The sequence below is a fragment of the Sminthopsis crassicaudata genome, chromosome 3 (assembly GCF_048593235.1).
Source record: "Sminthopsis crassicaudata isolate SCR6 chromosome 3, ASM4859323v1, whole genome shotgun sequence".
Classification (NCBI taxonomy): Eukaryota; Metazoa; Chordata; class Mammalia; order Dasyuromorphia; family Dasyuridae; genus Sminthopsis; species Sminthopsis crassicaudata.
The window spans coordinates 645,074,934-645,099,168 of record NC_133619.1 but is presented as its reverse complement, the minus strand read 5'-3'; the positions used below and the strand labels follow the sequence as shown (position 1 = coordinate 645,099,168).

The window sequence follows — 24,235 nt, the reverse complement described above, 5'->3', positions numbered from 1 at the left end:
CGGACTTCTTTTCCCATAGGCCCCCGCGGCTCACGTGAAGAAGAGGCGCAGCCGTGGAGGTCTCTGGGAAGCGACGCCAGGCTGGGCTCAGGGCTCGCTGCGCAGGCGCGATGTGCTCGTGGCCTGGCTAGAGGGAAACGGCCTTTGTCCCAGACTGGGCGGGGCCGGATCCGTAGGAGGCCTGGGAAGGGGTGGGCCCCGTAAGGGGGCGTGGCGACGCGGGGCGGGGCGGGAGGGGCTGCAGGCCGGCCTCAAGGATGCTTCTGCGCTGCTTGAGCCTGTGCCTGTGGTCCCCGGGCGGGTGACTCTGGGTTGGTGGAGTCCCCCGGAGTGTGGACTCATGCGCGTGCGCGCTGCTGGGTGGGCGGTTGTGTGAGTGCAGGGGCACGCACTGGTTTGCATGTACGTATCTGGTGCAGCGCCCCGGTGCGCCCCGAGCCGGACAGCTGGACCACGATCTCGGCTTGAACATCACCAGCCACGGGGACCTCACTCTCTGTCCGATGGGTAAGAAGGTTTAAATAAGGGGCGTGAGACCCAGGCGGGTGGGGGGTCGCCATCGTCACTCGTCCCGGGGCAGGAATTTTTAGTGGCGAGGCCAGGGCTCTGGGGGGTTGGAAAGTCTGTGCCTGAGGGGTTAGGGAGGCCGCGATCCAGGGCGCCCAGCCCCGGGTGTCTCAGGGGCAGCCCTCCAGCTCAAGGACCTCCAGGAACAGGGAGCCGGCTCCTCCAGCCCGGGCCCCACACGGGGGACCGTTCTTCTGCCTGAGTGCTGGTGGCCCCAGCCTCCGTGCCCAAGTCTGCATGGGGCGCCTCTCTCGTACTCTTGGGGGCCCGGCCTCCCCCTTGTCCTCTTTAAGCCTGGCCTCCAGCTCTGCACACCTGCCCTGTGGCCTCCCGACACAGCCCCTGGTGTGTTCTCTCTCCAGGGGAATGATATCCACAATGCACTTCACGGGGCACCCTGGAGGTACTCCATAAATGCTCGCTCCCCTCCCCCCTTTCGGGTTCTTTTTGGAACCCCCGCACAGCCTCGCTGGGAGGAGGAGGGCCTTCTCCTGGAGGGAGGCGGGTGATGTATATTCACGCGGTGGTAACTGAGAGGAGCCCAGTGGGGAGGACTTCCGAGAGATGCTCCCGGCCCCAGCCTCCAGGGGAGCCAGAGGACCAGGGCGGTGGTCACGTGCGAGGGCCACCTGTCCCCAGTCAGTCTCAGGAGCTGGAGAGGCTCAGGTGCCTGGCTGAGGCAGAGGGAGCCGCGCCCCGTTCTCGAGCAGGTTCCAGACTCCAGGGAGTCGCCAGGGAGCGCAGTGACTCCTTCCGGCCTGGACTTCTCTGAGGAGCTCCCAGATGCCCTGAGATACTGGAGCTGAGGCGTCCATAGTGAGAGTCCCCGAAGGGCTGTGCAGGCCAGGCCCCCCGGCCTCATTTCTGGCATCCCAACGGCCTCAGCGGGCATGACTGGCCTGGTCGTTCCGCAGTCGTTAGTGCTGGCCCGCACAGGTCTCTCTGATAGAGGCCCCGGGAGGGCAGAACCCTGGGCCAGGGCCCGAGGCCTCCGGAGCCTTCAGGTGCAGCTCCGGGGGAGGGGGGGGAGCACTCTGCGGCCTTCCTGAGCGTGTGGGAGGTCTGGCTTCGGGTTCCGTGGAGCCTTCTCTCGTGGGGGGTCGGGGGTTCGAAAGCCTGAGAGCAGCCTGTGGCCGGCTGTCAGCCAGGGAGTGTGACGGGGCAAGCCTGGAGTCATCCGCCCTGGACCGGGCCTTTTTTTTGTGACTGGAGGAGGGGGCCTTTGGTGGACAAGAGTGCCTCTGTCTGGCCGCACAGCCCCTCCCAATTCTGGGTTCTAAAGGGCATTGCCGCCCGCCCCCCTTTGGCCCCGTCCATCTGGGGTCCCCAGCGGTTCTTTACATCTCGCCCTTCGGTGTTCCTGGTCCTTCAACAGCCCCAGCCCTTTGGGGTCTCCAGGGGCATCCTCAGGCCTTGGGGTTCCCGGCCCTTCACCATCTCCAAGCTTTCGGTGTCCCCCTTGGCCGGGCCAGCCCGGGGTCCCCAGAGGTTCTTTACACCCACCCCTCCGTGTCCCCAGCCCTTGGGGTCCCCAGCCCTTCTGGCCAGCGGACTTCTTGCCCGCTTCCCTGAGGCCTGAGGCTGACTGCTCCCAGAGCACTAAATCCTTCCGCAAAGCCTCAGGGGGGGCCTCCCCCCCCCCTTTCCACTTTCACTGATTTCCAGGTGTTTTTGCCCCTCTAGGTTGTCGCCAAGGGGAAGCGTCCCCTCCCGGGTTGTTAGAGACAGGACCTGCGGCTGGCAAGGGGGAGGGGCCGGCCCAGGTGGGCAGAACCGGCCAAGGGGCCGCTGGGATTCTCTCTGAGAGGCTCCATTGGCAAGGAGGGGCGCCCCAGAAGCAGGGAGATGCCCGGGAGAGCGGCTGGGGGAAATCTGGGTTGGGGGGTGAGGAGGAGGAGGAGGGAGCAGAAGGGCCAGGGAGCTGAGAGCGGAGGCTGGGGGGGGGAGCACAGGTGCAGAGCCGGAAGGAGCACGGGGAGGTGGGGACCTTGAGAAGGGTGATTAGAAGCAGTGGGGGACCCCAGGCTGGTCTCTGGGAGGGTGAGGAGTGAGGGGGAGTGTGTGAAAACGTGGGGTGGGGGTTGGGATGCGGGATGTGCGTGACCCAACAAGCCCAGGGCTGTTTTCGTCAGTCAGTCCACAAGTGTCCCCGAAGCACCTACTGTGTGCCTGCTACCTCAGAGCCCCAGCAGCGCTGCCTCAAGGAGCTTAGTCCAGGGGCCACCACTGGGCCACCATTAGGCCACCACTAGGCCACCAGCGGGTGCAGCGAGCTCAATGCAGAATAAATAGGGGGTCCTGAATGGGGAGGGTCCTCGGACCAGGAGGGCTGGGCGGGCTTCCTGGAGGAGGTGGTGTTTTACTTGGGACTTGGAGGCAGGTGGGGTGGGCAGAGCAGAGGAGAGCATTCCAGATCTGGAGGAGGCCAGAAATGGGATAGAGAGTTTGTGGGACTGCCAGGAGACCCCTGGGATCAAAGAGGAGGGGAAGAAATCGGGCAAGGTTTGGGGGGTTATGAGGAGCTTTGAATGCCAAGCAGAATCTTCTGTGTTTGATCCTGGAGGCCACGCAGCTGAGTTTGGGGTGGGAGTGGATCAGACCCAATTTTAGGAGGATCACATCGGTGCCCAGGGTGAGGCTGCTGGCAGGCCGAAGCCGGGGGTGCCTGAAGGCAGAGCTGTCTCAGAGGGGGGAGGAGGAGGAGAACCAGGAGGGAGGGGGTCTGGAGGCTGCCCTTTGGCCTCTAATGGAGGGCGGGCCTCCAGGCAGTGGGCGCTAGGTCTTCTCTAAGACTCTGAGGGGGCTGAGGGGAGGCAGCCGGGCCACCTCCCAATGCGACTCGATGCTCGTGGGCTTTGACTTTATTTCCCAGATGTGCGGCCCGGCAGAGGAGAGGCTGAGTCTCGCCAAAGCTTCCCCCGGCCCTTTGTTAGATGTTTTATTTTGAAAACTGGACAGTTGTCCATAAAGTAGCTGCCCCTCCCCAGTTAAGTACCTACTATGTGCCAGGCACTGTGCTAAGCTATGGAGGCACAGAGAGGAGGAAAGAACAGGCAGTTTGTGGCTGAGGGGCCGGGGATGGAGGACAAGGTCAGGAGGCTGTGATGAGGAGGACCTACTGGGCGGGAAGTGGGCTGCTGAGGCTGAACTTTGATGTGGGGGGGCCTTGAAGGCCAAACAGACCTTTTCTCAGATCCTGGGGTGACGGAGGGAGCCCCAGGGGTGTCCTGAGGAGGGGGTGACAGGTTGGACCTGGATGGTAAGAGAATCTCCTTGTCACCCGAGTGGAGGACTGGCTGGAGTGCCCTGAAGGCAGCCCCTGATGCATCAGTGTCCTGTGGCACCTGCCACCCCCCCCCCCCCCGCCCCCCATGGCTTTGCATTTACTTTGCTCAGACATTGTGTGCCGGCTGTGGAGAAAGTCACAAAGGCAGGAGTTCAAATCCGAGCTCAGACCCACCTTCCTTGGGATTCTGGCAAGTCAGCCTCAGTTTCTCTCTCTTGTAAAGTGGAGGTGGTCTTTCCCAAGGTTCTAGTGAAGAGCAGAAGAGATCAGAAGAGTGAAGTATTTTCCCTAAAACAGCAGCCCCCAAATTCCCTGTCAGTGCAGCTCCTCATTTATCTGCCCACTAAAAGGAAGCTCCCCGGGAGGAAGCCCTCGGGGAGCCCCCAGAGGCCCTGGGAGACCCTCGGAGACCAGAATCTCCAGTGGTCGGGGAGCCCCCAGGAGCCCCGGAATGCCTGGAGTTCGGGAAGCCCCCGGGAGGCCCCTGGATCCCTGGAGTTCGGGGAGCCCCCGGGAGGCCCCTGGATCCCTGGAGTTCGCAGAGCCCCTGGGAGGCCCCGGGATGCCGGCATCCCTGGACTTCGGGGAGCCTGGGAGGCTCCTGGATCCCTGGAGTTTGGGGAGCCCCTGGGAGGCCCCGGGATGCTGGGATCCCTGGAGTTTGGGGAGCCCCTGGGAGGCCCTGGGATGCCGGCATCCCTGGACTTCGGGGAGCCTGGGAGGCTCCTGGATCCCTGGAGTTTGGGGAGCCCCTGGGAGGCCCCGGGATGCCGGCATCCCTGGAGTTCGGGGGCCTCCATGCCGGCATCCCTGGCGCTCAGGACCACTAGGGAAGTAATTGCTTAGTCGGTGCTTGATGGCGGCTGCGGCGTCGGTGGGTTTTCAGCCCCGCTGCACAAGCCGCCATCCTGTTTGGGGTTTACTAAGTTCAGACTCATCTGCGCAAGAACGCGGGAGCCCGGCTGGGGCGCCTAGGAGGAGGGATCTGGCATCAGGGGCTCCGTTACCCCCAGTGGGGGCCTGAGTCCCGGGGCCTTCGAGGCGAGCTGCAGGTGCCTCGTGGGGTAGCGGCAGGGCCTTCACCTCATTGGGTGACGAGGCAGGGGGCGGAGCTGGCAGGGGGCGGACCTGCCCTTCTCTGCGGCGTTCCCACAGTGCAGGGTCTCCGGGTCCCTCCCCCCAGCTCTGCTTGGGCCTGGGTTCCAAGGGCTCCGGGTCTCTTGGGGAGGAGACGCCCGGCCCCGCCAAGCCGGGGAGTCCACAAGCACCCGCTGAGGCCGGGGCTGGGTACCCGGAGCCCCCAGGCCCGCAGGGGCTCGCTCAGTGCCCGCTCTGGGGGAAAGGCAGCCTGGGGGGAGGGGTCTGGCCTGGGCCCCGCCCTCCCCCCAGGCGCCTCAGGCTTGTCTGGGTCTCACCCTGTGACTTGGGGCTGGAGATCCTGGCGGGCGGATTGCGGCCAGGCCCAATCAGAGTTTTTGGGTAACAAATAACACAAAGTAGTTGTGAGGTCTCCCCTGCAAAAGCCGGCTTCCAAGGTGCTCGGCCCCCTCCCCCTTCCCTGGCCGGCAAGTGATCCTGCGGAGCTTAAACACGGGCGGGCAGCAGGAGCCGGGGCCGTGGGGTTGGGCCTCCTCCGTCTCTCAGGTCTCCAATGCCCGGGAGAAGGACGGGCAGAGGCCAGGCGGCGTGCTCCGGCCCTGACGGGGAGCTCATCCCCTGCTCGTCAGTGTGGCCCTCGCTTTCCCGGCCGGCCTCCAGGACATGCCGGGCCTCTAGGACAGGGGGCGCCCCTGGTGAGGGAGCGGCCGCCCCGCTTCTCTCCCAGCTTCTCCTCTCTCCTTCCTCAGATCGGACGCCCCGGAGCCTCCTGCCTCCCCCCAAGCAGCGCCCAGCCTCCACCGCAGCCCCGCTGGCCGGCATGCAGGTGAGGGGGGCTCCCAGCTCCCAGACCGCGGCCGCCCCTCCTCCTGGCTGGCAGTGAGGGGGGGAGCACTTGTGCTCTTAGGGGCCAGCCCCCCCCCCCCAGACCACCCCCGGGACTCATAGACGGTGGGGAAAGTTTGTCCTCAGGGGTCTCCTTACTTTGGGAACAGAGGCTCAGGGAGGGAAGAACTGCCTCTGGGACCCAGGGGTCCTGATTGCCCCATGGCAGCTGGTGCCGCCATGCTGCCATGTACCTTCCCGGCCCTCTCCCGATGCCCGGGGCTCCCGGCTCCCCAGGGGAAGGCCTGGGCTGGGGGCTGGGCCAGCATGAAAGTGCTTGTGTTTTAGGAAGCAGTGACCTTCGGGGATGTGGCCGTGGACTTTGACCAGGAGGAGTGGGCCTATCTCTGTCCTACTCAGAAGCAGCTCTACCGGGAGGTCATGCTGGAGAACTACAGGAACCTGCTCTCTCTGGGTAAGGAGGCTCTGAGCTGGGTGAGGAGGCCCTGGGACTGTGGGCTGGGTGAGGAGGCCCCAGGGACTGTAGTCTGGGTGAGGAGGCCCCTGGGACTGTAGTCTGGGTGAGGAGGCCCCTGGGACCGTAGTCTGGGTGAGGAGGCCCTGGGACTATAGTCTGGGTGAGGAGGCCCCTGGGACCGCAGGTTGGGTGAGGAGGCCCCTGGGACTGCGGGCTGGGTGAGGAGGCCCCTGGGACTGTAGTCTGGGTGAGGAGGCCCCTGGGACTGTAGTCTGGGTAAGGAGGCCCCAGGGACTGTAGTCTGGGTAAGGAGGCCCCAGGGACTGTAGTCTGGGTAAGGAGGCCCCTGGGACTGCAGGCTAGGTGAGGAGGCCTCTGGGATTGCGGGCTGGTTGAGGAGGCCCCTGGGACTGTAGTCTGGGTGAGGAGGCCCCTGGGACTGTAGTCTGGGTGAGGAGGCCCCAGGGACTGTAGTCTGGGTAAGGAGGCCCTGGGACTGCGGGCTGGGTGAGGAGGCCCCTGGGACTGTGGGCTGGGTAAGGAGGCTCCCCCAGGACAGTGCCCTTTGCCCTGAAGGAGCACCTCCTGTTCTCTGCTCTTGCCCCCTTCCCTGGCCGGGAGCTCCCCTTCTCCCTCATGCAGATTCCCAAATTAGCAAAAAGACGCTGGAGGTGTTCCCTGGGCAGTAATGGAGCTAGTGGGTGTTGGGGGGGCCTGGAGGAGGCTGTGGCTGAGCGGGCTCAGGGTCAGCCAGCCGGACTCAGTGTGGGCACTCTAGAGTAGATTGCTCCGGAAACGCCGGCAGCAGCAATGAGATGAGCAAAACCAAGTTCGTACTTTTCTTTTTTAAAGAACTTGCCAGCTCTTGCCTCTCCAGCTCCTTCATTTTCAGATCCGCCCCTCTTAGTACCACATTCCAGAAATCCCTTTTTGTAACTGAAATTTTTAAAGAAAGAAAAAGCAGTTTGGGCAAAACTAAGTAACGAGAAGGCCATATCTGACAATGTATGTACCGCCCTCCCCGCCCCATCCCTAGTGTTCCCCACTTCATGGCCATAATCCACCAGCCCATACCCAGCATCCTCTGTCTTATCGCTAGTGTTCTGACCTCCTAGCCATACCTGCTATCCCTTACCTCTGGGCAAAGGGGCACAGTGGGTTTCCTGACCTCCTCCAAGGTCCTTTCTGAGCTGAAGATCAGAGGATTGCCTTACCTTACCTCTGCTGGACCCTTCTGACCTTTGGTCTTCTGCTTCCCAGGAGCAGGACTTCTGGGCCCCAAACCACACCTGATCTCCTGGTTGGAGGAAGAGGGGTCACAGTCGTGGGGTGTTGAAGAAGGGACCCCGAGAAGAGCCCATGCACAAGAAGGAGGGTGCTCCAGCATCGCTCGAGGAGCCGGTGTGAGGAGCAGCCCAGCTGCCTTAGAAGGATGGGAGAGGGCAGGTGGGTGATGCGGAGGGTGGAACATGGGAGGGCACTTTTCATCTAGCTTGTAACAGATACCTTTAATGCAGGAGTTCTGAATTTGGGGGTTGTGAACTTTAAAAAATAGCTGTTTTGAAAACAAAAAAACTGGTTTCCTTTATAACTGTAAGTGTTTTATTTTATGCATTTAAGACTATTACTTTGGGAAGAATCCTTTAGCAGGCTCTCTGGGTCCCAATTCTCAGAACACTGATTTAATCACATAAAATAAAATGCACAGTCTTAGAAAGGAAGTTAATTATATCCAATATTTGGAAATAAAAGTTAACCCTAACCCGACTCTATCAGGGCCACATGGCTGGGGACCCCCGCTCTGTTTTAAGATCCCTTTCACAACAGTGCCTAAATGGATCACCCCCTTTCTGGAGGATATCCTATGAGAGAAAACCTGTTCCTTCCACTTTTGCATAGTCCTGGTAGAAAGCGAGAAAAGTCTATATTTGCCTCTTCAAAGATTCATCTGTTGCTCCTTGTGTTCCAAATGGAAGAAACCTAATCCTGGAAGGTTTCTCAAAGATGGCTTCCAGAGTTGCCTCTGGGCTTTTTCTTCAGGCTGATCACCTATTTTTAACTCATTCAAATTATCTCATCTGGTATAAGTGCAATGTCCAGACTAGCTCTCTAGAAGATCTCGGAACCAGCCCAAGTTCTTAGTCTTAGAGCAGTAAAGAGGTGGGACCCACGGGGATGGTCAAACATGGAGTCAGCCTTAAATACCCTAATACTTTTATATACAAATACCCTAATACTTTTATATAACTATAGTACACTGCACATGCCGGAAGGCATAAACAGCTTGCTATTGTGTGGAGATGTCTCTTTGCCACTTGATATCATTCTACTTCTACTACAACACTGGGGTTTTTTTTTTGTTTGTTTGTTTGTTTTGTTTTTTTTTTTTAAACTGGACTAAAGGGTCTTATACCTCACCCAGGGTTCTCCACTATCTGTGGCCCTCTTTGTAGAAGCCCAAGGCGCTTCTCCTTTCTAGTCGCCCTACTTCTTGGTGGGACAATGTCCTTTCTTAAATGTGATTTCTGAATTGGAACCTAGTGCTTTCTTCTCATGTGGAGTGACTCAGGAGGAATACTGAGAGACTCCAATTTCTGCAATTGAACAATATCCCTCAATATATCCTGGCATTGTGCCAATTTTCTGCATATTTATGACCCAAGTCAAGGATGGTCTGGTCCAAAAGTGTCAGATTCACAGCACAAAATCCCCCAATGCATACTGAATCAGATTAAAATTGGGAAATACTGTACAAAAGAAATGAAAATACAGTACAACATAGATATTACTAATTTATGGTTTTCAAAGTCAATATGTGACCCACAGGATCTGTTTCTATTTCAATCTGACCCACTGACCTAGTTTTTACCACAGATCCAAACTTGAATTCAATTTGTTTTCATTATTTTTTTTTCAGCTTGGAATATTAAACTTGAGAATGAGGAATCATCTCAAAAGCAAGAAGGAGGAGGCTCACCTTGGACCTTTATGAAGAGAATCAGGGGAAGTGTTCCAAAGAATCATCTGCTAGGGGAGGTTCCTATCCAAGAGATCAGTATATGGAAGCACATGGCAAGCTTTACAGGAGACCCTCCAGGGAAATTCATATTACAGGAGAGAAGCTTTGGGCCATTGTCCTTTCTTCCCAGGAAAATCAGTAATCAGCAAGGAGTTGAAAGTTGTATTAATCTTGAGAAGAGCTTTACTCAAAGTATCTGCTGGCCCACAAGACCATGGGATTATAACATATATGAGAATCTCTCTCATTACCACACAGCCCTCATTCAACACCAGAGACTAAATAGTAGAAAGGAACCTTATGATTTTGAGCAATGTGAAAAGATTTCAAATCTCACTCAGCATCCAAGGATTCACAGTGGCGAGAAACTTTTCGAGTGTAAGGAATGTGGGAAGAATTTTAAACGAAGTTCACACCTCATTCAACATCAGAGAATTCACAGTGGAGAGAAGTCTTATAAATGTAATGAATGTGGAACAGCCTTTAGCCAGAACTCCCATCTTATTAGACATCAGAGAATTCACACTGGAGAGAAACCTTATCATTGTAAAGAATGTGGGAAGGCCTTTAGCAGGAGCTCCCACCTCATTCAACACCAGCGAATTCACACTGGAGAGAAACCTTACGAGTGCAAGGAATGTGGGAAGGCCTTCAGTCGGAGCTCAGCCCTTACTCAGCATCAGAGACTTCACAGTGGGGAGAAACCTTACACATGCAAAGACTGTGGGAAGGCCTTCAGTTGGAGCTCGGCCCTTACTAATCATCAGAGAATTCATACTGGAGAAAAACCTTATAAATGTAAAGATTGTGGGAAGGCTTTCAGTTTTAGTTCACTACTTACTAAACATCACCGAATTCACACTGGAGAAAAGCCCTATGAGTGTAAGGAGTGTGGGAAGGCCTTTAGTCAGAGCTCAGCCCTTATTAAACATGAAAGAATTCACAGTGGAGAGAAGCCTTATGAGTGTAAGGAGTGTGGTACGTCTTTTAGTTGGAGCTCGGCCCTTATTCAGCATTATAGAATTCATACTGGTGAGAAACCTTATGTGTGCAAGCAGTGTGGGAAGGCCTTCAGCCAAAGTTCAGCCCTTATTAAGCATAAAAGGATTCATAGTAGAGAGAAACCATATGAATATAAAAAACGTGGGACAAATTTCCATTGGAGCTCAGCACTTATTCAACATCAGCAGAACAACACTGAAGAGAAATCTTAAAAAAAGCAAAAGATGAAAGCCTTCAGTCATAACTCATCCCTTATTCAGGAAAGAATATTTAGAGGAGAAATGTCTATGTAAGTGAGGAGTATATAAAGCCCTTCTTATACAGTTCAAACCTTACTTGATATCAGAGAATTCATACTGGAGGAAAACTGAATTTTGGTGAATGTTGAAAGACCTTTAAGTAACAGCCTTCAGTGTAATTGATGAGGTTTAATTGCACATCAGCCAATTTATTCTGGGCCACAACCTTACAAGGGCAGAAAATTTGGGAAAGCCTTCAGACCAAGATCTAGTCGACTTTACCACCCATGAGGTCATCCTGGAGGAAATTATCTCATGTAAAAAAATGTGGAAAAAAATAAACGTAACTTTTATCTAAATCTAGCTTCACATTGTCACCTTGAAAAAGTAAGAGATTTAACAATACATTTAAAAAATATATAAAAGCAAGGAAAGAAATCAATACCAAGAAAACCTTGCAGAAAAACCAGCAGAGAAGCCAAACTAATAAGTTCATTAAAAACAAATCCTCTGCCATGAGAGAAAAGAAAGCAAAGAAAAATCCCCAGAAGAAGAAAGGAATGATACTACCAAAACAGAGCCTTGAAAATGAGAATAGGACAGAGTGAGTAAGAATCTTATTAAAATTGAAGATGTGAGGAGAAAATTTGGAGCTCTTGAATTTCACAAGATAAACAACTGACTGTGTAGAATAAAGATGGAAAGTGTTAATAAGATGGATACTATGAAAAGGGAACAGCAGAAAGTGATCACAGAAATGCTAAGATATAGCAGTAAATATTGCACAAAGTTAAAAAACAGCAAAATTGGAAGAACAATTGAGAACTCATAGACTAAGGCAAATGAGCTCCAAGACAGAATTTGGTGAGCCAGTCTGAAAACCATTGTCCCTACCCCCAGAAACAAAGACTCCTGAATATCATATTTCTAGTGATCATACAAAACTTCCTGGAAATATTGGACTTAAGAGTCCACAGAAGTTGTCAAAGAGGAACCATCCCCCCACCCCCATTCTCACCTCCATGTTATCTTATCAAGAAAATAGCCAAAAGGTCTAGTGCTTCAGAGTAAAAGAAAGAGTCTTGTACATTGCAGGAAGAGTTGGTTCACTTAGCAAGAAATCCTATGTCTTGTTCCTTGAAGATTTCTCAAGATGGAAGAGAAGGTAAGAAAAAAGTTCCATATTTTGAGAAGCAAACTTGTTTATATCCAACAGTAACATCCCACAAAGCTGAGCATGAAAGAAAATGCACTTTTGACTTCCATTTGTTCTTTGTGAAAAAGTTAAATATGAGCAGTAAAAAAAAAAAAAAAAAAAAATGATCCCCGTCTCTGATGAAGGAGATAACATGTAAATAGCTAATGACAGAAAATAGATTCTGACCAATAGGGAATTCTCTCAGAAGGGAAGGCATTCAGCCAGAGACACAGCAAAAGTCTGGGGTGGTTTGAGCTGAATTTTGAAGGAAGCCAGAAATAGCAAAAGGCAGCCTTGAGAAGGCACAAAAAGGAGGTACTGCAAAATTAGGATATACATGTCCTGTAGGAGGAAGAACAGGATGTCTACATAGCCGGAATGGAGCAAGTACAGAAGAACGTAAGGTAAGGAACATAGGAAGGAAGAACTAGGTCATAAAGAGCTTCAGATGCCTAACAGGAGACTGCATTTTATCCCAGAGGTCATAGGGAGCCACAGAGTTGAGCAGAGGAGTGACATGGTCAAACCTACATTTTAAAGACAGTCACCTTGACCCCTGAGAGGAGGACCAATCCAAAGGACAGTAGTCTGGGAGAGAGTGATTAGACCTGAATTAAGGTGTGGAGATGTGTGTGGAGAGGTGATAGATACGGGAAATGCTGGGAAGGTAAAAAGAAGACTGGACAGTGGAATGGGTCTGTGGGGAGCAAGAGTGGATATGGCGCAGTCCCAGGGGACCAGTAACAGGGACATTTTGGACAAGGAAGGGTTTGGGGGAAGGAGAACAAGTTCTGCTCTGAACCGAGGTGCTGGAGGGATGTCCAGGTCAAGATGGGATTGGATCAGGAAAGAGATGAACTGGACTCGGGGATCTGGTATCTTCTGGACAAAGGCGGTAGCTGAGAGCAGGTGAGAGCGTGCAGAAAGCAAAAACCCTCCAGACGGAGTCCTGGGCAGGAGGCAGAGCCTCATAGAAGTGTGGCCCCCAGCCAGACCAGGACCCAGGGGAGAGACCTTCCTGGAGGGAAGGGGGGTAAGAAGAGAGGATTGAGAAAAAAATATCAGTTTGGCAATTAAGAGATCTTGGGTCATTGAAGAGAGATGAGGTCAGAAACCAGATAAAGAGAGGGAGAGGAAAGTGGGGAAAGCACTGACTATAGATGGCCTTTATAGGAGTTTATATGGGAAGGGAAGCTCATGATATCCAGGAAAGTAGCCAAGTGGGAAATGATGAAGTGAATTCACCGATTGTCATCCTTAGTGGAAGAACATTAGGGAGGAGTTCTCCAGTGCCCCAGATCCGTCCTCTGAGGGAGGGGTCCCAGGGGCCGAGGCAGCCAGCATTTCCCCAGATGGGGTAGAATTTCAGAGCTGATTTTATCTTTGGGGATGAGGAGCTTCTGGAGATGGTGAGATCCAGGAAATGTGGGAAATACTGTTTGGAAATGAGGGAGAAAGTTAGCCGTTGTCCCAACCTTTGATCCAGAGCCCATTGCTCATGTCCTTACCCCTGAAAGAGTTAAATCTGAGTGAGCAAACTTTTCATTTCAATTCAGTGACAAACATTTGTGTGGGAGACTACACATGTCCAGGACAGGCACACAGATGCTTGCTAAGGTTCTTGGTAATAAGAAGCTTGAAGCGAGCTCAGCGTCTGAGAGTGGCTGAGCAATAGGGGATCTCGTGGGATTTTGTTGCATGCTGGAAAGGGAAGAGCATGCAGACTTCAGAACCATGAAGGAGATCTTGCAAGGGGAAGCTGACTGAATTCAGCAGAACCCAGTGCTAGTTTCTAGGGAAGGCTTATTCTGGCCCATATTGTCAGCAGCTGGCAGACTTGAGAGATGGAAAATGGCCTTCCAGGGCCTGGAACATGATATTCCGAAAGGCTAAGGAACTTGGTGTGCAACCAAAAATAACTTACCCAGCAAAAATGAGCATCTTTTTCCAGGAAATAAGATGGACATTCAATGAAATAAGTGAATTTCATCTATTTTTGATGAAAAAACCAGAACTAAACAATGTTTGATCTACAAATATAGAACTCAAGAAAAATCTAAAAAGGTAAACAGAAATCTTGGGAACTATATTTCTGCTATAAAGATATGTAAAGAACACATGTATACATTGTTCTAGAAACTAGAGGTGGAAAGGAAATTGTACCTAGAAAAGGGTAAAGTGGGGGTACTATATCTCATGAAGAGGCAATGGAAACCTATTATATCTGAGAGAAAAAATGGAGGGGGATGAACATAGTGTGTATCGTACTGCCATCAGAATTGGCTTAAAGAGAAAAATATTAGAAATATTTGATTTATGGTGAAACTTCTCCCACCTCATTGAAAAGTGGGTGGGGAAAAGTGAAAAGGAAAGGACTAAGCTAAATGGAAGGGAATACAGAAATTGTGAGGAAAAGGGATAAGATAGGGGGAGGAACTCTAAGGTGGGAGAGGGATACTAAAAAGTTAAGGCTGTGAGAAGCAAATGATACTCATAAGTTTAATACTGGGGAGGGGGGTAAGAAGGAAGAAAAGGAGAAAAGCTTAAGCAGGGGTTAACAAGATGGCAAGTAATACAAAATTGGTAATTATAACTATAAATGTGAATGGAGTAAACTCCCCTATAAAAAGGAAGCAGTTAGCAGACTGGATTAAAAGCCAGAATCCTACAATATGTTGTTTACAGGAAACACATCTAAAGCAGGGTGATACTTACAGAGTAAAGGTAAAAGGTTGGAGCAGAATCTACTATGCTTCAGGTGAAGTAAAAAAAGCAGGGGTAGCCATCCTGATCTCAGATCAAGCAAAAGCAAAAATTGATCTAATTAAAAGAGATAAGGACGGGCACTATATCTTGCTAAAGGATAGCATAGATAATGAAGCAATATCAATATTAAATATATGCACCAAGTGATGTAGCAGTTAAATTCTTAAAAGAGAAATTAAAAGAGCTGCAAGAAGAAATAGACAGTAAAACTATAATAGTGGGAGATCTCAACCTTGCACTCTCAGAATTAGATAAATCAATCCACAAAATAAAGAAGTCAAAGAGGTAAATAAAATACCAGAAAAATTAGATATGATAGATCTTTGGCAAAAAACTAAATGGAGACAGAAAGGAGTACACTTCTCAGTAGTTCATGAAACTTAAACAAAATTGACCATATATTAGGATATAGAAACCTGAAACTCAAATGCAATAAGGCAGAAATAGTAAATGCATCCTTTTCAGACTATGATGCAATGAAAATTACATTCAATAAAAAGCCAGGGAAAAATAGACTAAAAAACAATTGGAAACTAAATAATCTCATACTAAAGAAAAATTAGGTGAAACAGCAAATCATAGACATAATAAATTTCACCCAAAAAAATGACAATAATGAGACATCATACCAAAATGTGTGGGATGCAGCAAAAATGGTAATAAGGGGAAATTTCATATCTCTAGAGACTTACTTGCATAAAATAAAGAATTGGGCTTGCAATTAAAAATGCTAGAAAAAGAACAAATTAAAAACTCCCAGTCAAACACTAAACTTAAAATTCTAAAAATAAAAGGAGAGATCAATAAAATTGAAAGTTAAAAATATTATTGAATTAATAAAACTAAGAATTGGTTCTATGAAAAAACCAACAAAATAGACAAACCCTTAGTAAATCTGATTAAAAAGAAAGAGAAAAAGCAAATTGTTAGTCTTGAAAATGAAAAGGGTGAACTTGCCACTAATGAAGAGGAAATTAGAGCAATAATTAGGAGTTACTTTGCCCAACTTTATGCCAATAAATTCAATAACTTAAATGAAATGAAAGAATACCTTCAAAAATATAGCTTGCCCAGATTAACAGAGGGAGAAATAGTCTAAACAGTCCCATTTTAGAAAAAGAAATAGAACAAGCTATTAACCAACTCCCTAAGAAAACATCCCCAGGACCAGATGGATTTACAAGTGAATTCTACCAAACATTTAAAGAAGAATTAACTCCAATGCTATATAAAGTATTTGAAAAAAAATTAGGGATTGAAGGAGTCCTACCAAATTCCATTTATGACACAGACATGATACTGATACCTAACCCAGGTAGATTGAAAACAGAAAATTATAGACTAATCTAATGAATATTGATGCTAAAATCTTAAATAAAATATTAGCAAAAAGATTACAGAAAATCATCCCCAGGCTAGTACACTATGACCAAGTAGGATTTATACCAGGAATGCAGGGCTGGTTCAATATTAGGAAAACTATTAGCATAATTGGCTATATCAATAACCAAATTAACAAAAACCATATGATCATCTCAATAGATACAGAAAAAGCATTTGATAAAATCCAACATCCATTCCTAATAACACTAGAAAGGATAGGAATAAATGGGCTTTTCCTTAAAATAGTCAGGAGCATATATTAAAAACCGTCAGTAAGCATCATTTGTAATGGGGAAAAACTGGAACCTTTCCCAGTAAGATCAGGAGTGAAACAAGGTTGCCCATTATCACCATTATTATTCAATATTGTATTAGAAACACTAGCCTCAGCAATAAGAGTGGAGGAAGAGATTAAAGGAATTAGAGTAGGTAATGAGGAAACCAAACTATCACTTTGCAGATGATATGATGGTATACTTAGAGAACCCCAGAGATTCTACTAAAAAGCTATTAGAAATAATTCATAACTTTAGCAAAGTTGTAGGATACAAAATAAATCCACATAAATCCTCAGCATTTTAATACATCACCAACAAAATCCAACAGCAAGAGATACAAAGAGAAATTCAATTCAAAATAACTGTCAATAGCATAAAATATTTGGGAATCTATCTACCAAAGGAAAGTCAAGAATTATATGAGCAAAATTACAAAATTTTCCACACAAATAAAGTCAGATTTATTTATTTATTTTAGCTGAAGAGGTTTATTTTATTTTGGAAAGTTAAAAGCATGATGAGTTGGACTGTAACTCTTTCCTGGGATGTTGACAAAATTTATTATGGCACCAGACTGGAATGGGGAGGGGAGGGTTATCAGTCTGAACATCAGGACCTCTCAGCAGAAATTGCATACATGAAAAGGTTAAGACCTCTCAGGAATGATCTCTGGTTCAGCAGGTGAACTGGTCATATAATTCAAAAGATGAGCTATAAAGTCAGATTTAAATAATTGGAAAAATATTAAGTGTTCTTGGATAGGCCGAGTGAATATAATAAAGATGACAATACTCCCTAAACTAATCTATTTATTTAGTTCCATACCAATCAGACTCCCAAGAAACTATTTTAATAACCTAGGAAAAATAACAAAATTCATATGAAAGAACAAAAGATTGAGAATTTCAAGGGAATTAATGAAAAAAAAAAATCAAATGAAGATCTTCGACAAAGAGAAGATCTAATTCAGTTCCAATTGATTAGTGATGGATAGAATCAGCCATACACAGAAAAGGAGCACTGGGAAATAAATGAGTGTAAACTGTTTGCACTTTTGCTTTTCTTCCCAGGTTATTTTTACCTTCTGAATCCAATTGTCCCTGTGCAACAAGAGAACTGTTCAGTTCTGCACACATATATTGTATCTAAGATATACTATAATATAATTAATATATAGTCCTCCCAGGGTCAAATGTCCTTTCTTTTCCCTGTCTTGGGATAGCTGCTTGGTCAATTGGAATCGGCTGTTTGCTGAAAGCCTCCACATTCTGGGATGGGGCCAAACCCTAGCTTTGGAAAGGGAAAGGGCTGAGCTCTGCTGACCAGTGATATCACCCCATGCCCTCGAAGCTCTGCTTTGGGAACTTCAAAGCTAAGAATGGAGGGACAGCTGACCCTACCTGCCTTTTGCCTTTTTTAAGTGGTGGTTTTTTCTTTACATTTCAGATTTGAATCCTTGCCCCCATCTCTCCTCCCCTCAGCCTCATTGAGCGTGTTAGAAAAACACAATCCCTGTCACAAACAAAAACGGGATCCTGAGCCCCAAACAAAAGCATATGGGTCTCAGGCTGCACGCCAAGAAGTGGTCCTCTGTTAGTCATGGGGACGTGCTTCCGAATTGCTTTCCAAAAAGGCCGGTCCAGTCCACAGCTCTACCAGCTGGGCAGAGTGAGCCTGTCTTCCCACATTCCTTTCAGCATTTGTCATTTTCCTTTTTTGACCTCCCAGCCAATCAGGTGGGCACAAAGTTGTGTTGCTAGCCATTTTTCAATCATGTCTAACTCTTCGTGGGTTTTGGGGTTTTCTTAGTAAAGATACTAGAGAGTCTGCTATTTGCTTCTCCAGTTCCTCTTATAGATGAGGAAAGTGAGGCAGACAAGGTGAAGTGATTTGCCTAGGGTCACACTGCTAAGAAGCGTTTGAGGCCAGATTTGAACTCGGATCGTCCTGACTTCAGGCTTGGTACTCTATCCACTGTACTATCTAGATGCCCCAGGTATGAAGTAGAAAGAACCTCAGAATTTGTTTAATTTGTAGTTCTCCTCTTACTAGCATTTTAAAGCATTTTCCCCCATAGAATTACTAATAGCTTAAATTTCTCCCTCTGAAAACCACCTTTTCTTGTCCTTTGGTTTTCTGTCAATTGGGGAATGGCAGTTATTTTTAAGTTTTGTCTCCCCATTTCTCAGCACAGTGCCTGGCAAAAAGGAGGTGCTTAATAAATACTTATTAACTGACTGATTTCTAGTTTTAGCTGCATTAGTTTTGTTTGTGCAAAAACTTTTAATTTTGTGTAATCCAAATATCCATTTTACCTCTTATGAACCTTCCTGTGCCTTGTTTGGTCATGAACTCTTCCCCTCTCTGTAGATCTGAGAGGCAATCCCTTCCATTTTCCTCTAAATTGTTTGTGATGTCACCCTTTATGTCTAGTTGTATCCCTATTTATTTGGAACTTGCCTCAGTAAATGGTGTGAGATGCTGGTCTAGATCTAGTTTCTGCCAGTCTGCTTCCTAGTCTTCTCCACACATTAATAAGTAGTGAGTTCTCATCTCCATAGCTGGGATCTTTGGCTTTATCAAACCCTGGGCCATCGTGCGCTGCTTCTGAATACTGACTTGCGTCCCTCTTGGGAAGGCAATCTGCAGCCTCAGCACTCACAGAACTACACAATCCCCTTGCCTGTGAGAAGGTCCTGGAAGCCAAGCTCTTCCATTTGGAACAAGGGGAAGAGGCACAAGCATGGGATTGGTAAGGTGGAGTCTGGGAAGGAGGGGGAGTCTGGGAAGGAGGGGACTCCAGCAGGCAGCTATCAAGTAGGCAGGGCCTTCTGTGAAGTGTTCATCAACAAGCTCCCAATTGAGTGTGCTGGGTATTGGGCTTAAAATTGGAACACAAAGAAAATATAAAACAGCACCCCCCCAGAAGTTTGCAGTTTATTAGGGAAGACCACGCATATGTGCAAGGTAGAGCAAGCATTAATTAAGCTGCTCCTGTGTGCCAGTGTACTGTGCTAAGTCCTGGGATAGTGGCAAACACAAGTGCATTTGTTGGGGGAGAGAAACAACTGCAGGCAACTGTCTTGTCTTGGGGAGGTACTGGTGGAGGAGGAGGACCAGGAAAGGCTCCCTAGAAATCAGCGAGCCAGCATTTCACCACCTCCCGTAGCATGAAGGTGCTGGTGGGTTGCTGATCCCCACAGCCAAAGGTAAGGATTCCTCACTCTGCTGATAATTAGACCAAGGTCTTTTATAACAGATTTAAATTATTTTCTTTCTCAGCTTCTTTTGGCCTGGGATATTGGGCTTCCAAAGCTGCAACCCCCTCGAAATCCAGCCTCCCCAGGGACATTAGCAGTCATTCCAATGGGATGTCCCCTGAAATGGCCCACATCCAGAAGATTGGATTATGGAAGAAAAGGGACTCTGGGGAAATCCTTTTCCCAGGAAATTGACTTCTTTGGAAACATAGCCTCATTTGAGAAGGGGGTCCCTATATGCCTCTCTTTGGGAGACCTAAGGGACATGGAGTTATAACAAGTGTGGGGATGTTTCCTGTTGCCACACAGTCCTTGGTGACCCTGCAGAGGGGGAGGGAAATTGTAAGTGAAGTTAGAGCTCCCATTTTGAATAAGGGAATTCAGGAGAAACTTGATCAGTGCAAGGAACATGGATGGGCCATTAGAAGATGTTCACATCAGAGAACTTAGAATAGAGAGAAGTCTTTTAAATGGAAAAAAGGTGGGAAAAGCTTAAGTCTGAGCTGGTATCTCCTTCAGGAACAGAGAATCTGGAGAGAGAGGCCTTGGACATGGGATCCCTCACTAGGAATCAACCTTTGCTCAACATCAAAGACATCCTCCAGGGAAGAAACAGAAAAATCAGGAAGGTAAAAAGGCTTTTAGCCCCAGCCTGGCCACTACAGAACATCAGAGAATCCCCAGTGGTGATGAGGGCTTTCAGCCTCAGCTTGGAAATTACAATTTATGCTAGGAAAAAAGTGAACATAAATACCATGGAAGACCCTTCAGGGGACTCATTCTTTGTACCCAATCATGCATAAGAGAGTCTTACAAGCATGATGATTGTAATCTTCAGCTAACGACTAACCCTTAACATTGGAAAGAAATCATCTGTCTCTGTTCCTTATAAAGGCTGGCTAGGTGGCACAGTGCACTGGGTTTGGAGTCAGGAAGATCTGACTTCTTACTAATGGCAAAACCCTGGGCAGGTCTGTCTGCCTCATTTCCTCAACTCTACAATAGCAACAACATCTGCCTTATGAGATGGTTGGATCGAATGACTTATTTGTAAAGGCCCAGAACCTGGCATGTAGTAGGTGCTACAGAAATAATTATTCCCTTCCTCTCTGAGAAAAGGGAGAGAAAGGGATTCAGAGAGGAATCCACGTCTTGTTAAAGGAAGCAATATCTAATTTTTGGAAAGGAAAGAAACCACGTAAATATAAGGAAGAAACGTTTTCAATGTTGGGCCCTGTTCTTGGATTCATCATTCAGTTCATCTGTGAAGAGAGGCAGAGGCCTTCAACAAGAGCTCAACCTTCATTTAACGTGAATGAATTGTTTCCCTGGAGGTTCTGGGCCTTTCATTCTTCCCAGTGACTTTTATTATTGCTGCATTTGTTTGTATCGTGTATCCCTTGTCATGTGATTTTGTCAGTCTAGGTTAACTCCTAGATATTGCATGCACTTTGCAGTTATAGGGATTGGAATTTATCTCTGTGGCTTTTGTGGAAACCTCTGCAGTCTGCCACTTTCACAAAGCTGTTAATGTTAATTTTATCTTTCCCAAGGACACTACTATGTCCTCTGCAAAGCCATTATCTTGCCCCATGTATGATAATGATATGTAATAATAAGTTCAAATACATATAGGGTCTAAGGGGAGGAGGTTACACCTTGAAAGATTATGACAATAGGAGAAGTTTTCCTTTTATAGCTCCTTGGAGTAGGGCATAGAGAACATCATAAAAAGGCAAAATAGACGTTTTTAATTGTATAAAATTTAAAATTTTGTACAAACAAAAGTAATGCAAATAAAATACAAAGAGAAGCAATCAATTGGAAAAATAACTTTCCATCAAATATAATATAAACATAACAACCAACAATCATTTCCTAGTAGATAATTAATGGACAAATGATATAAATAAAGTGTTCTCTCAAGTAATTGCAACTTATAAGGTGTCTTTTGGAAGCATGCTCTAAGTCAAAAATCCAAATGAGCAGAAATGACAAGAGGAAATGGTCATTATTGAGGGGTTTGTGGGAAGAGGAATGGGAATGGGAAGGGAACAAGTATTATTGAACCCTTCACTTCACCCTGCAACTACTGCCCTGTCTGGGTTCAGTAACTTGGTACAAGATATCCCCTCACCTCCAGGATAAGCTCATCACCTCCAGTCTCATCACTGTTCTGCTGACTCAAGCCTGGACAGACTCCACCTTCCTCAGCTTCCTCTTCCCTTTGACTGGAAGGACTGAGGATGGCCCACCAAGCTCCTCTTAATCTTTATAACAAGTAGAGACTGGACTCTGGGATTTGTTTTTCTCTCTTATCTTCTGCATTGCTAGGTTTCAACTCTACAGAACAAGATGCCCCTGTGCTGAGCATCCCCTGGCTCCAAACACCTATCTTCCTGCTCCTTTGTGGGTCACAGATGGTCTTTATTGTTGTTTGTTCTTAGTTTTCCCAGAGGATCATATCATGGAGAAGTCTTGCCTCGTGCTTGTGTGTGAAGTGAATGTGAGACCGAGCTGCACAGAGTCCTTAGCCTCACGCTTCCTGGTCATTGAAGTCTGGGGACAGGGCAAAAGTCCAGATTACAGGGAATGATGTAGGGTCTTCAAAGTCTGACCAAGCTCTATGAGCTCCTACTGCTGTTGCCTTTATGGTCTTTGAAATGGCTGTTTGCCCATTCCACCGGGGGAGTCTTCACATGCTTGGGGTGGATATCCTCCTAACTCATGGGTGGGTTTGAGGCCCATTGGTTACCCTCACCCTGGTTTACTTGGCTGATTTGGTCACCATGTATTACCACTGATTGGAGCCCTAGATGACAGTAGGTGAAAGCTCGACCCAGATGGGTGAGCAGCCCTGAAAGGGCTCAGCATCCCCCACCCCAGAGGGTCTAGTCCTTCCAGACATTTTTTGTTCATTGTGCCCTCAGGCTTGGCACAGTGCAGAGTGTATAGTCCACACATTGCATTGGATTGGACATTAAGAAGATAAGGCTTCAGTGAGAACAGCCATGGTGGGTCCATTTCTGACAAGGTTGCTGAGCTGGGAAAAGAAGGAAGAGCCCAAAGCATAATTCACAAACGTGTTTCTTCTTTCATGTAGATTTTAGCAAAGCAATTGATCACTCAATATTTGTACTGATTTGATTACAAAATTCTCCTTAAAGAAATAAAGAACCACTTATATGAAGGAATAATCTGTGCTCTTGTTTCCAGGTCACACCTATGTAATGAAAAGGACAATCCTACCAAAGTTAATTCACAGATTTAATGCCATACCAGTTAGACCAGCAAGATCCCTCAAAAGAAGCATGGTTGGAAAGGAAAGGGAGTTGTTTGTGTGAAGAAAGCAAGGGATAGCTGATGGACAGCTCACATGGTCCACTGTTATCAATTATACCTTCAAGGGGGGTAAAGGGAGGTTTTTGACACTTTGGAGGGAGAGAAATACCCTTCCTGATCATATCACAGCCTCTGAAAGTGGAGAATACTCTTTTTCCTCTACCACACTGTCTGTCCAAATCTAAGCCTTTTCCAGTGTCCTCTCTGAAACTCTGATCAAAGCTCAAGTCTATACAATCTTTTAATATGCTGCTGATTGTTTTATAGCTCACATGTATTTTGTAATTTATTCCATATCAAATTAAATGCCACTTTAATATAACAATCCAGTCCAGTGATCAGAAATTTTTCAAAATGTTAAAGGCTTATTTTCTACCAGCTTCAGTGAAGTGATCACTTTGTAATTTTTCTGTTAGGAGTGTGTGTGTGTGTGTGTGTGTGTGTGTGTGTGTGTGTGTGTGTTCTCTTTCTGTCTCTGTCTCAGTCTCTGTCTGTCTGTCTCTCTCACACACACATAATGGCTTATAAGCTTTGGAATGACTACTGTTTACCATATTTGTCCTTGCTGTTGTTTGTTGTCCCATAGGCATCTCAAAGTCCACAACTGCATTAACAGAAGTCATCCTCTATCACCCTAGGCTCCCTCACTTCTTATTACCCCTCCTTGTCAATTTAGATCTCGCTGATCGAATATAGAATTCTGAATGTAAATGTAGTACACTTAGCAAGGAATGAACAAGAAGGGAGAGGATAAAAGAAAATTGCCATGTAGTGTTGGAGTCCAGCTCCTGTAATGATGAAGGATGTGACATATCGGGACCAGGTGGAGAAGTCCTGGTTATAGACTTCAAAGTTTATGGATCAGAGACATAAATATATATGCCTGTAATGCTCATAGGTTTGATACAAAGTATACTCCTTTAAAATTCCTATAACCTAACAAAATTCTGTTATGATGTAAATGATTAAACCCGGATCTTGGGTACTTAGAGATATGAATAGTTGAGATACACATCAGAGTAAAGTTTATTATACCATTAGCTCATGTATTTTTCTCCCAAATACCTTTAGTCTTCTTGTGGACATTCTTTCCTGTCTTAAATTAAAAGGTTAGCTTTTAATCCAAAGAGTAGTGTTTGCATTTTGCTTCAGTTGCTAGATTATTAATTTATTATATTGACAAGCAGTCTCTGCTATTTCAATAAAGGAGTTTTGATGAGCCAAGTTATTGTAAGACTCAAAACCTGCAATGGAGTCTTACATGCTGGCCCTCTACAATGTAGGTCTACCAAGTCAGCTATCATAGACAGCAGCTATAAGATATCTAGAAATAAAAGACAGAAATCAGCAATTAAAACTCCCGAGCTCAGAAGTCATAACCAGCATGACCCCCAATGCAGATAGGAGAATTTGAAGTCATCTCATCAAAACTGGGAGAGAGATATTTTATTACTAAAACATGGCCTTAAAAAATAGAGACAAGGGGGGGCAGAG

The 24,235-nt window shown here is 47.5% G+C and overlaps 1 protein-coding gene across 3 annotated transcripts; it reads left to right on the top strand.

The window, feature by feature from the left end:
• The first annotated feature begins 103 nt into the window (after positions 1 to 103).
• On the top strand, positions 104 to 24,235 carry LOC141564971 (uncharacterized). Of its 3 annotated transcripts, none has more exons than XM_074307882.1 (6): positions 104 to 507; positions 5,701 to 5,777; positions 6,125 to 6,251; positions 7,515 to 7,700; positions 9,172 to 11,679; positions 22,616 to 24,235. In XM_074307882.1, the coding sequence occupies exons 1-5, from the start codon at positions 504 to 506 to the stop codon at positions 10,485 to 10,487; spliced, it is 1,710 nt and encodes a 569-aa protein (XP_074163983.1). In that variant the 5' UTR covers positions 104 to 503; the 3' UTR covers positions 10,488 to 11,679; positions 22,616 to 24,235. The 3 variants fall into 3 exon arrangements, with proteins under 3 accessions (XP_074163983.1, XP_074163981.1, XP_074163982.1); XM_074307880.1 differs by lacking the exon at positions 22,616 to 24,235 and adding an exon at positions 19,422 to 22,589; XM_074307881.1 differs by lacking the exon at positions 22,616 to 24,235 and adding an exon at positions 19,422 to 22,589 and having other exon boundaries at positions 9,172 to 12,116.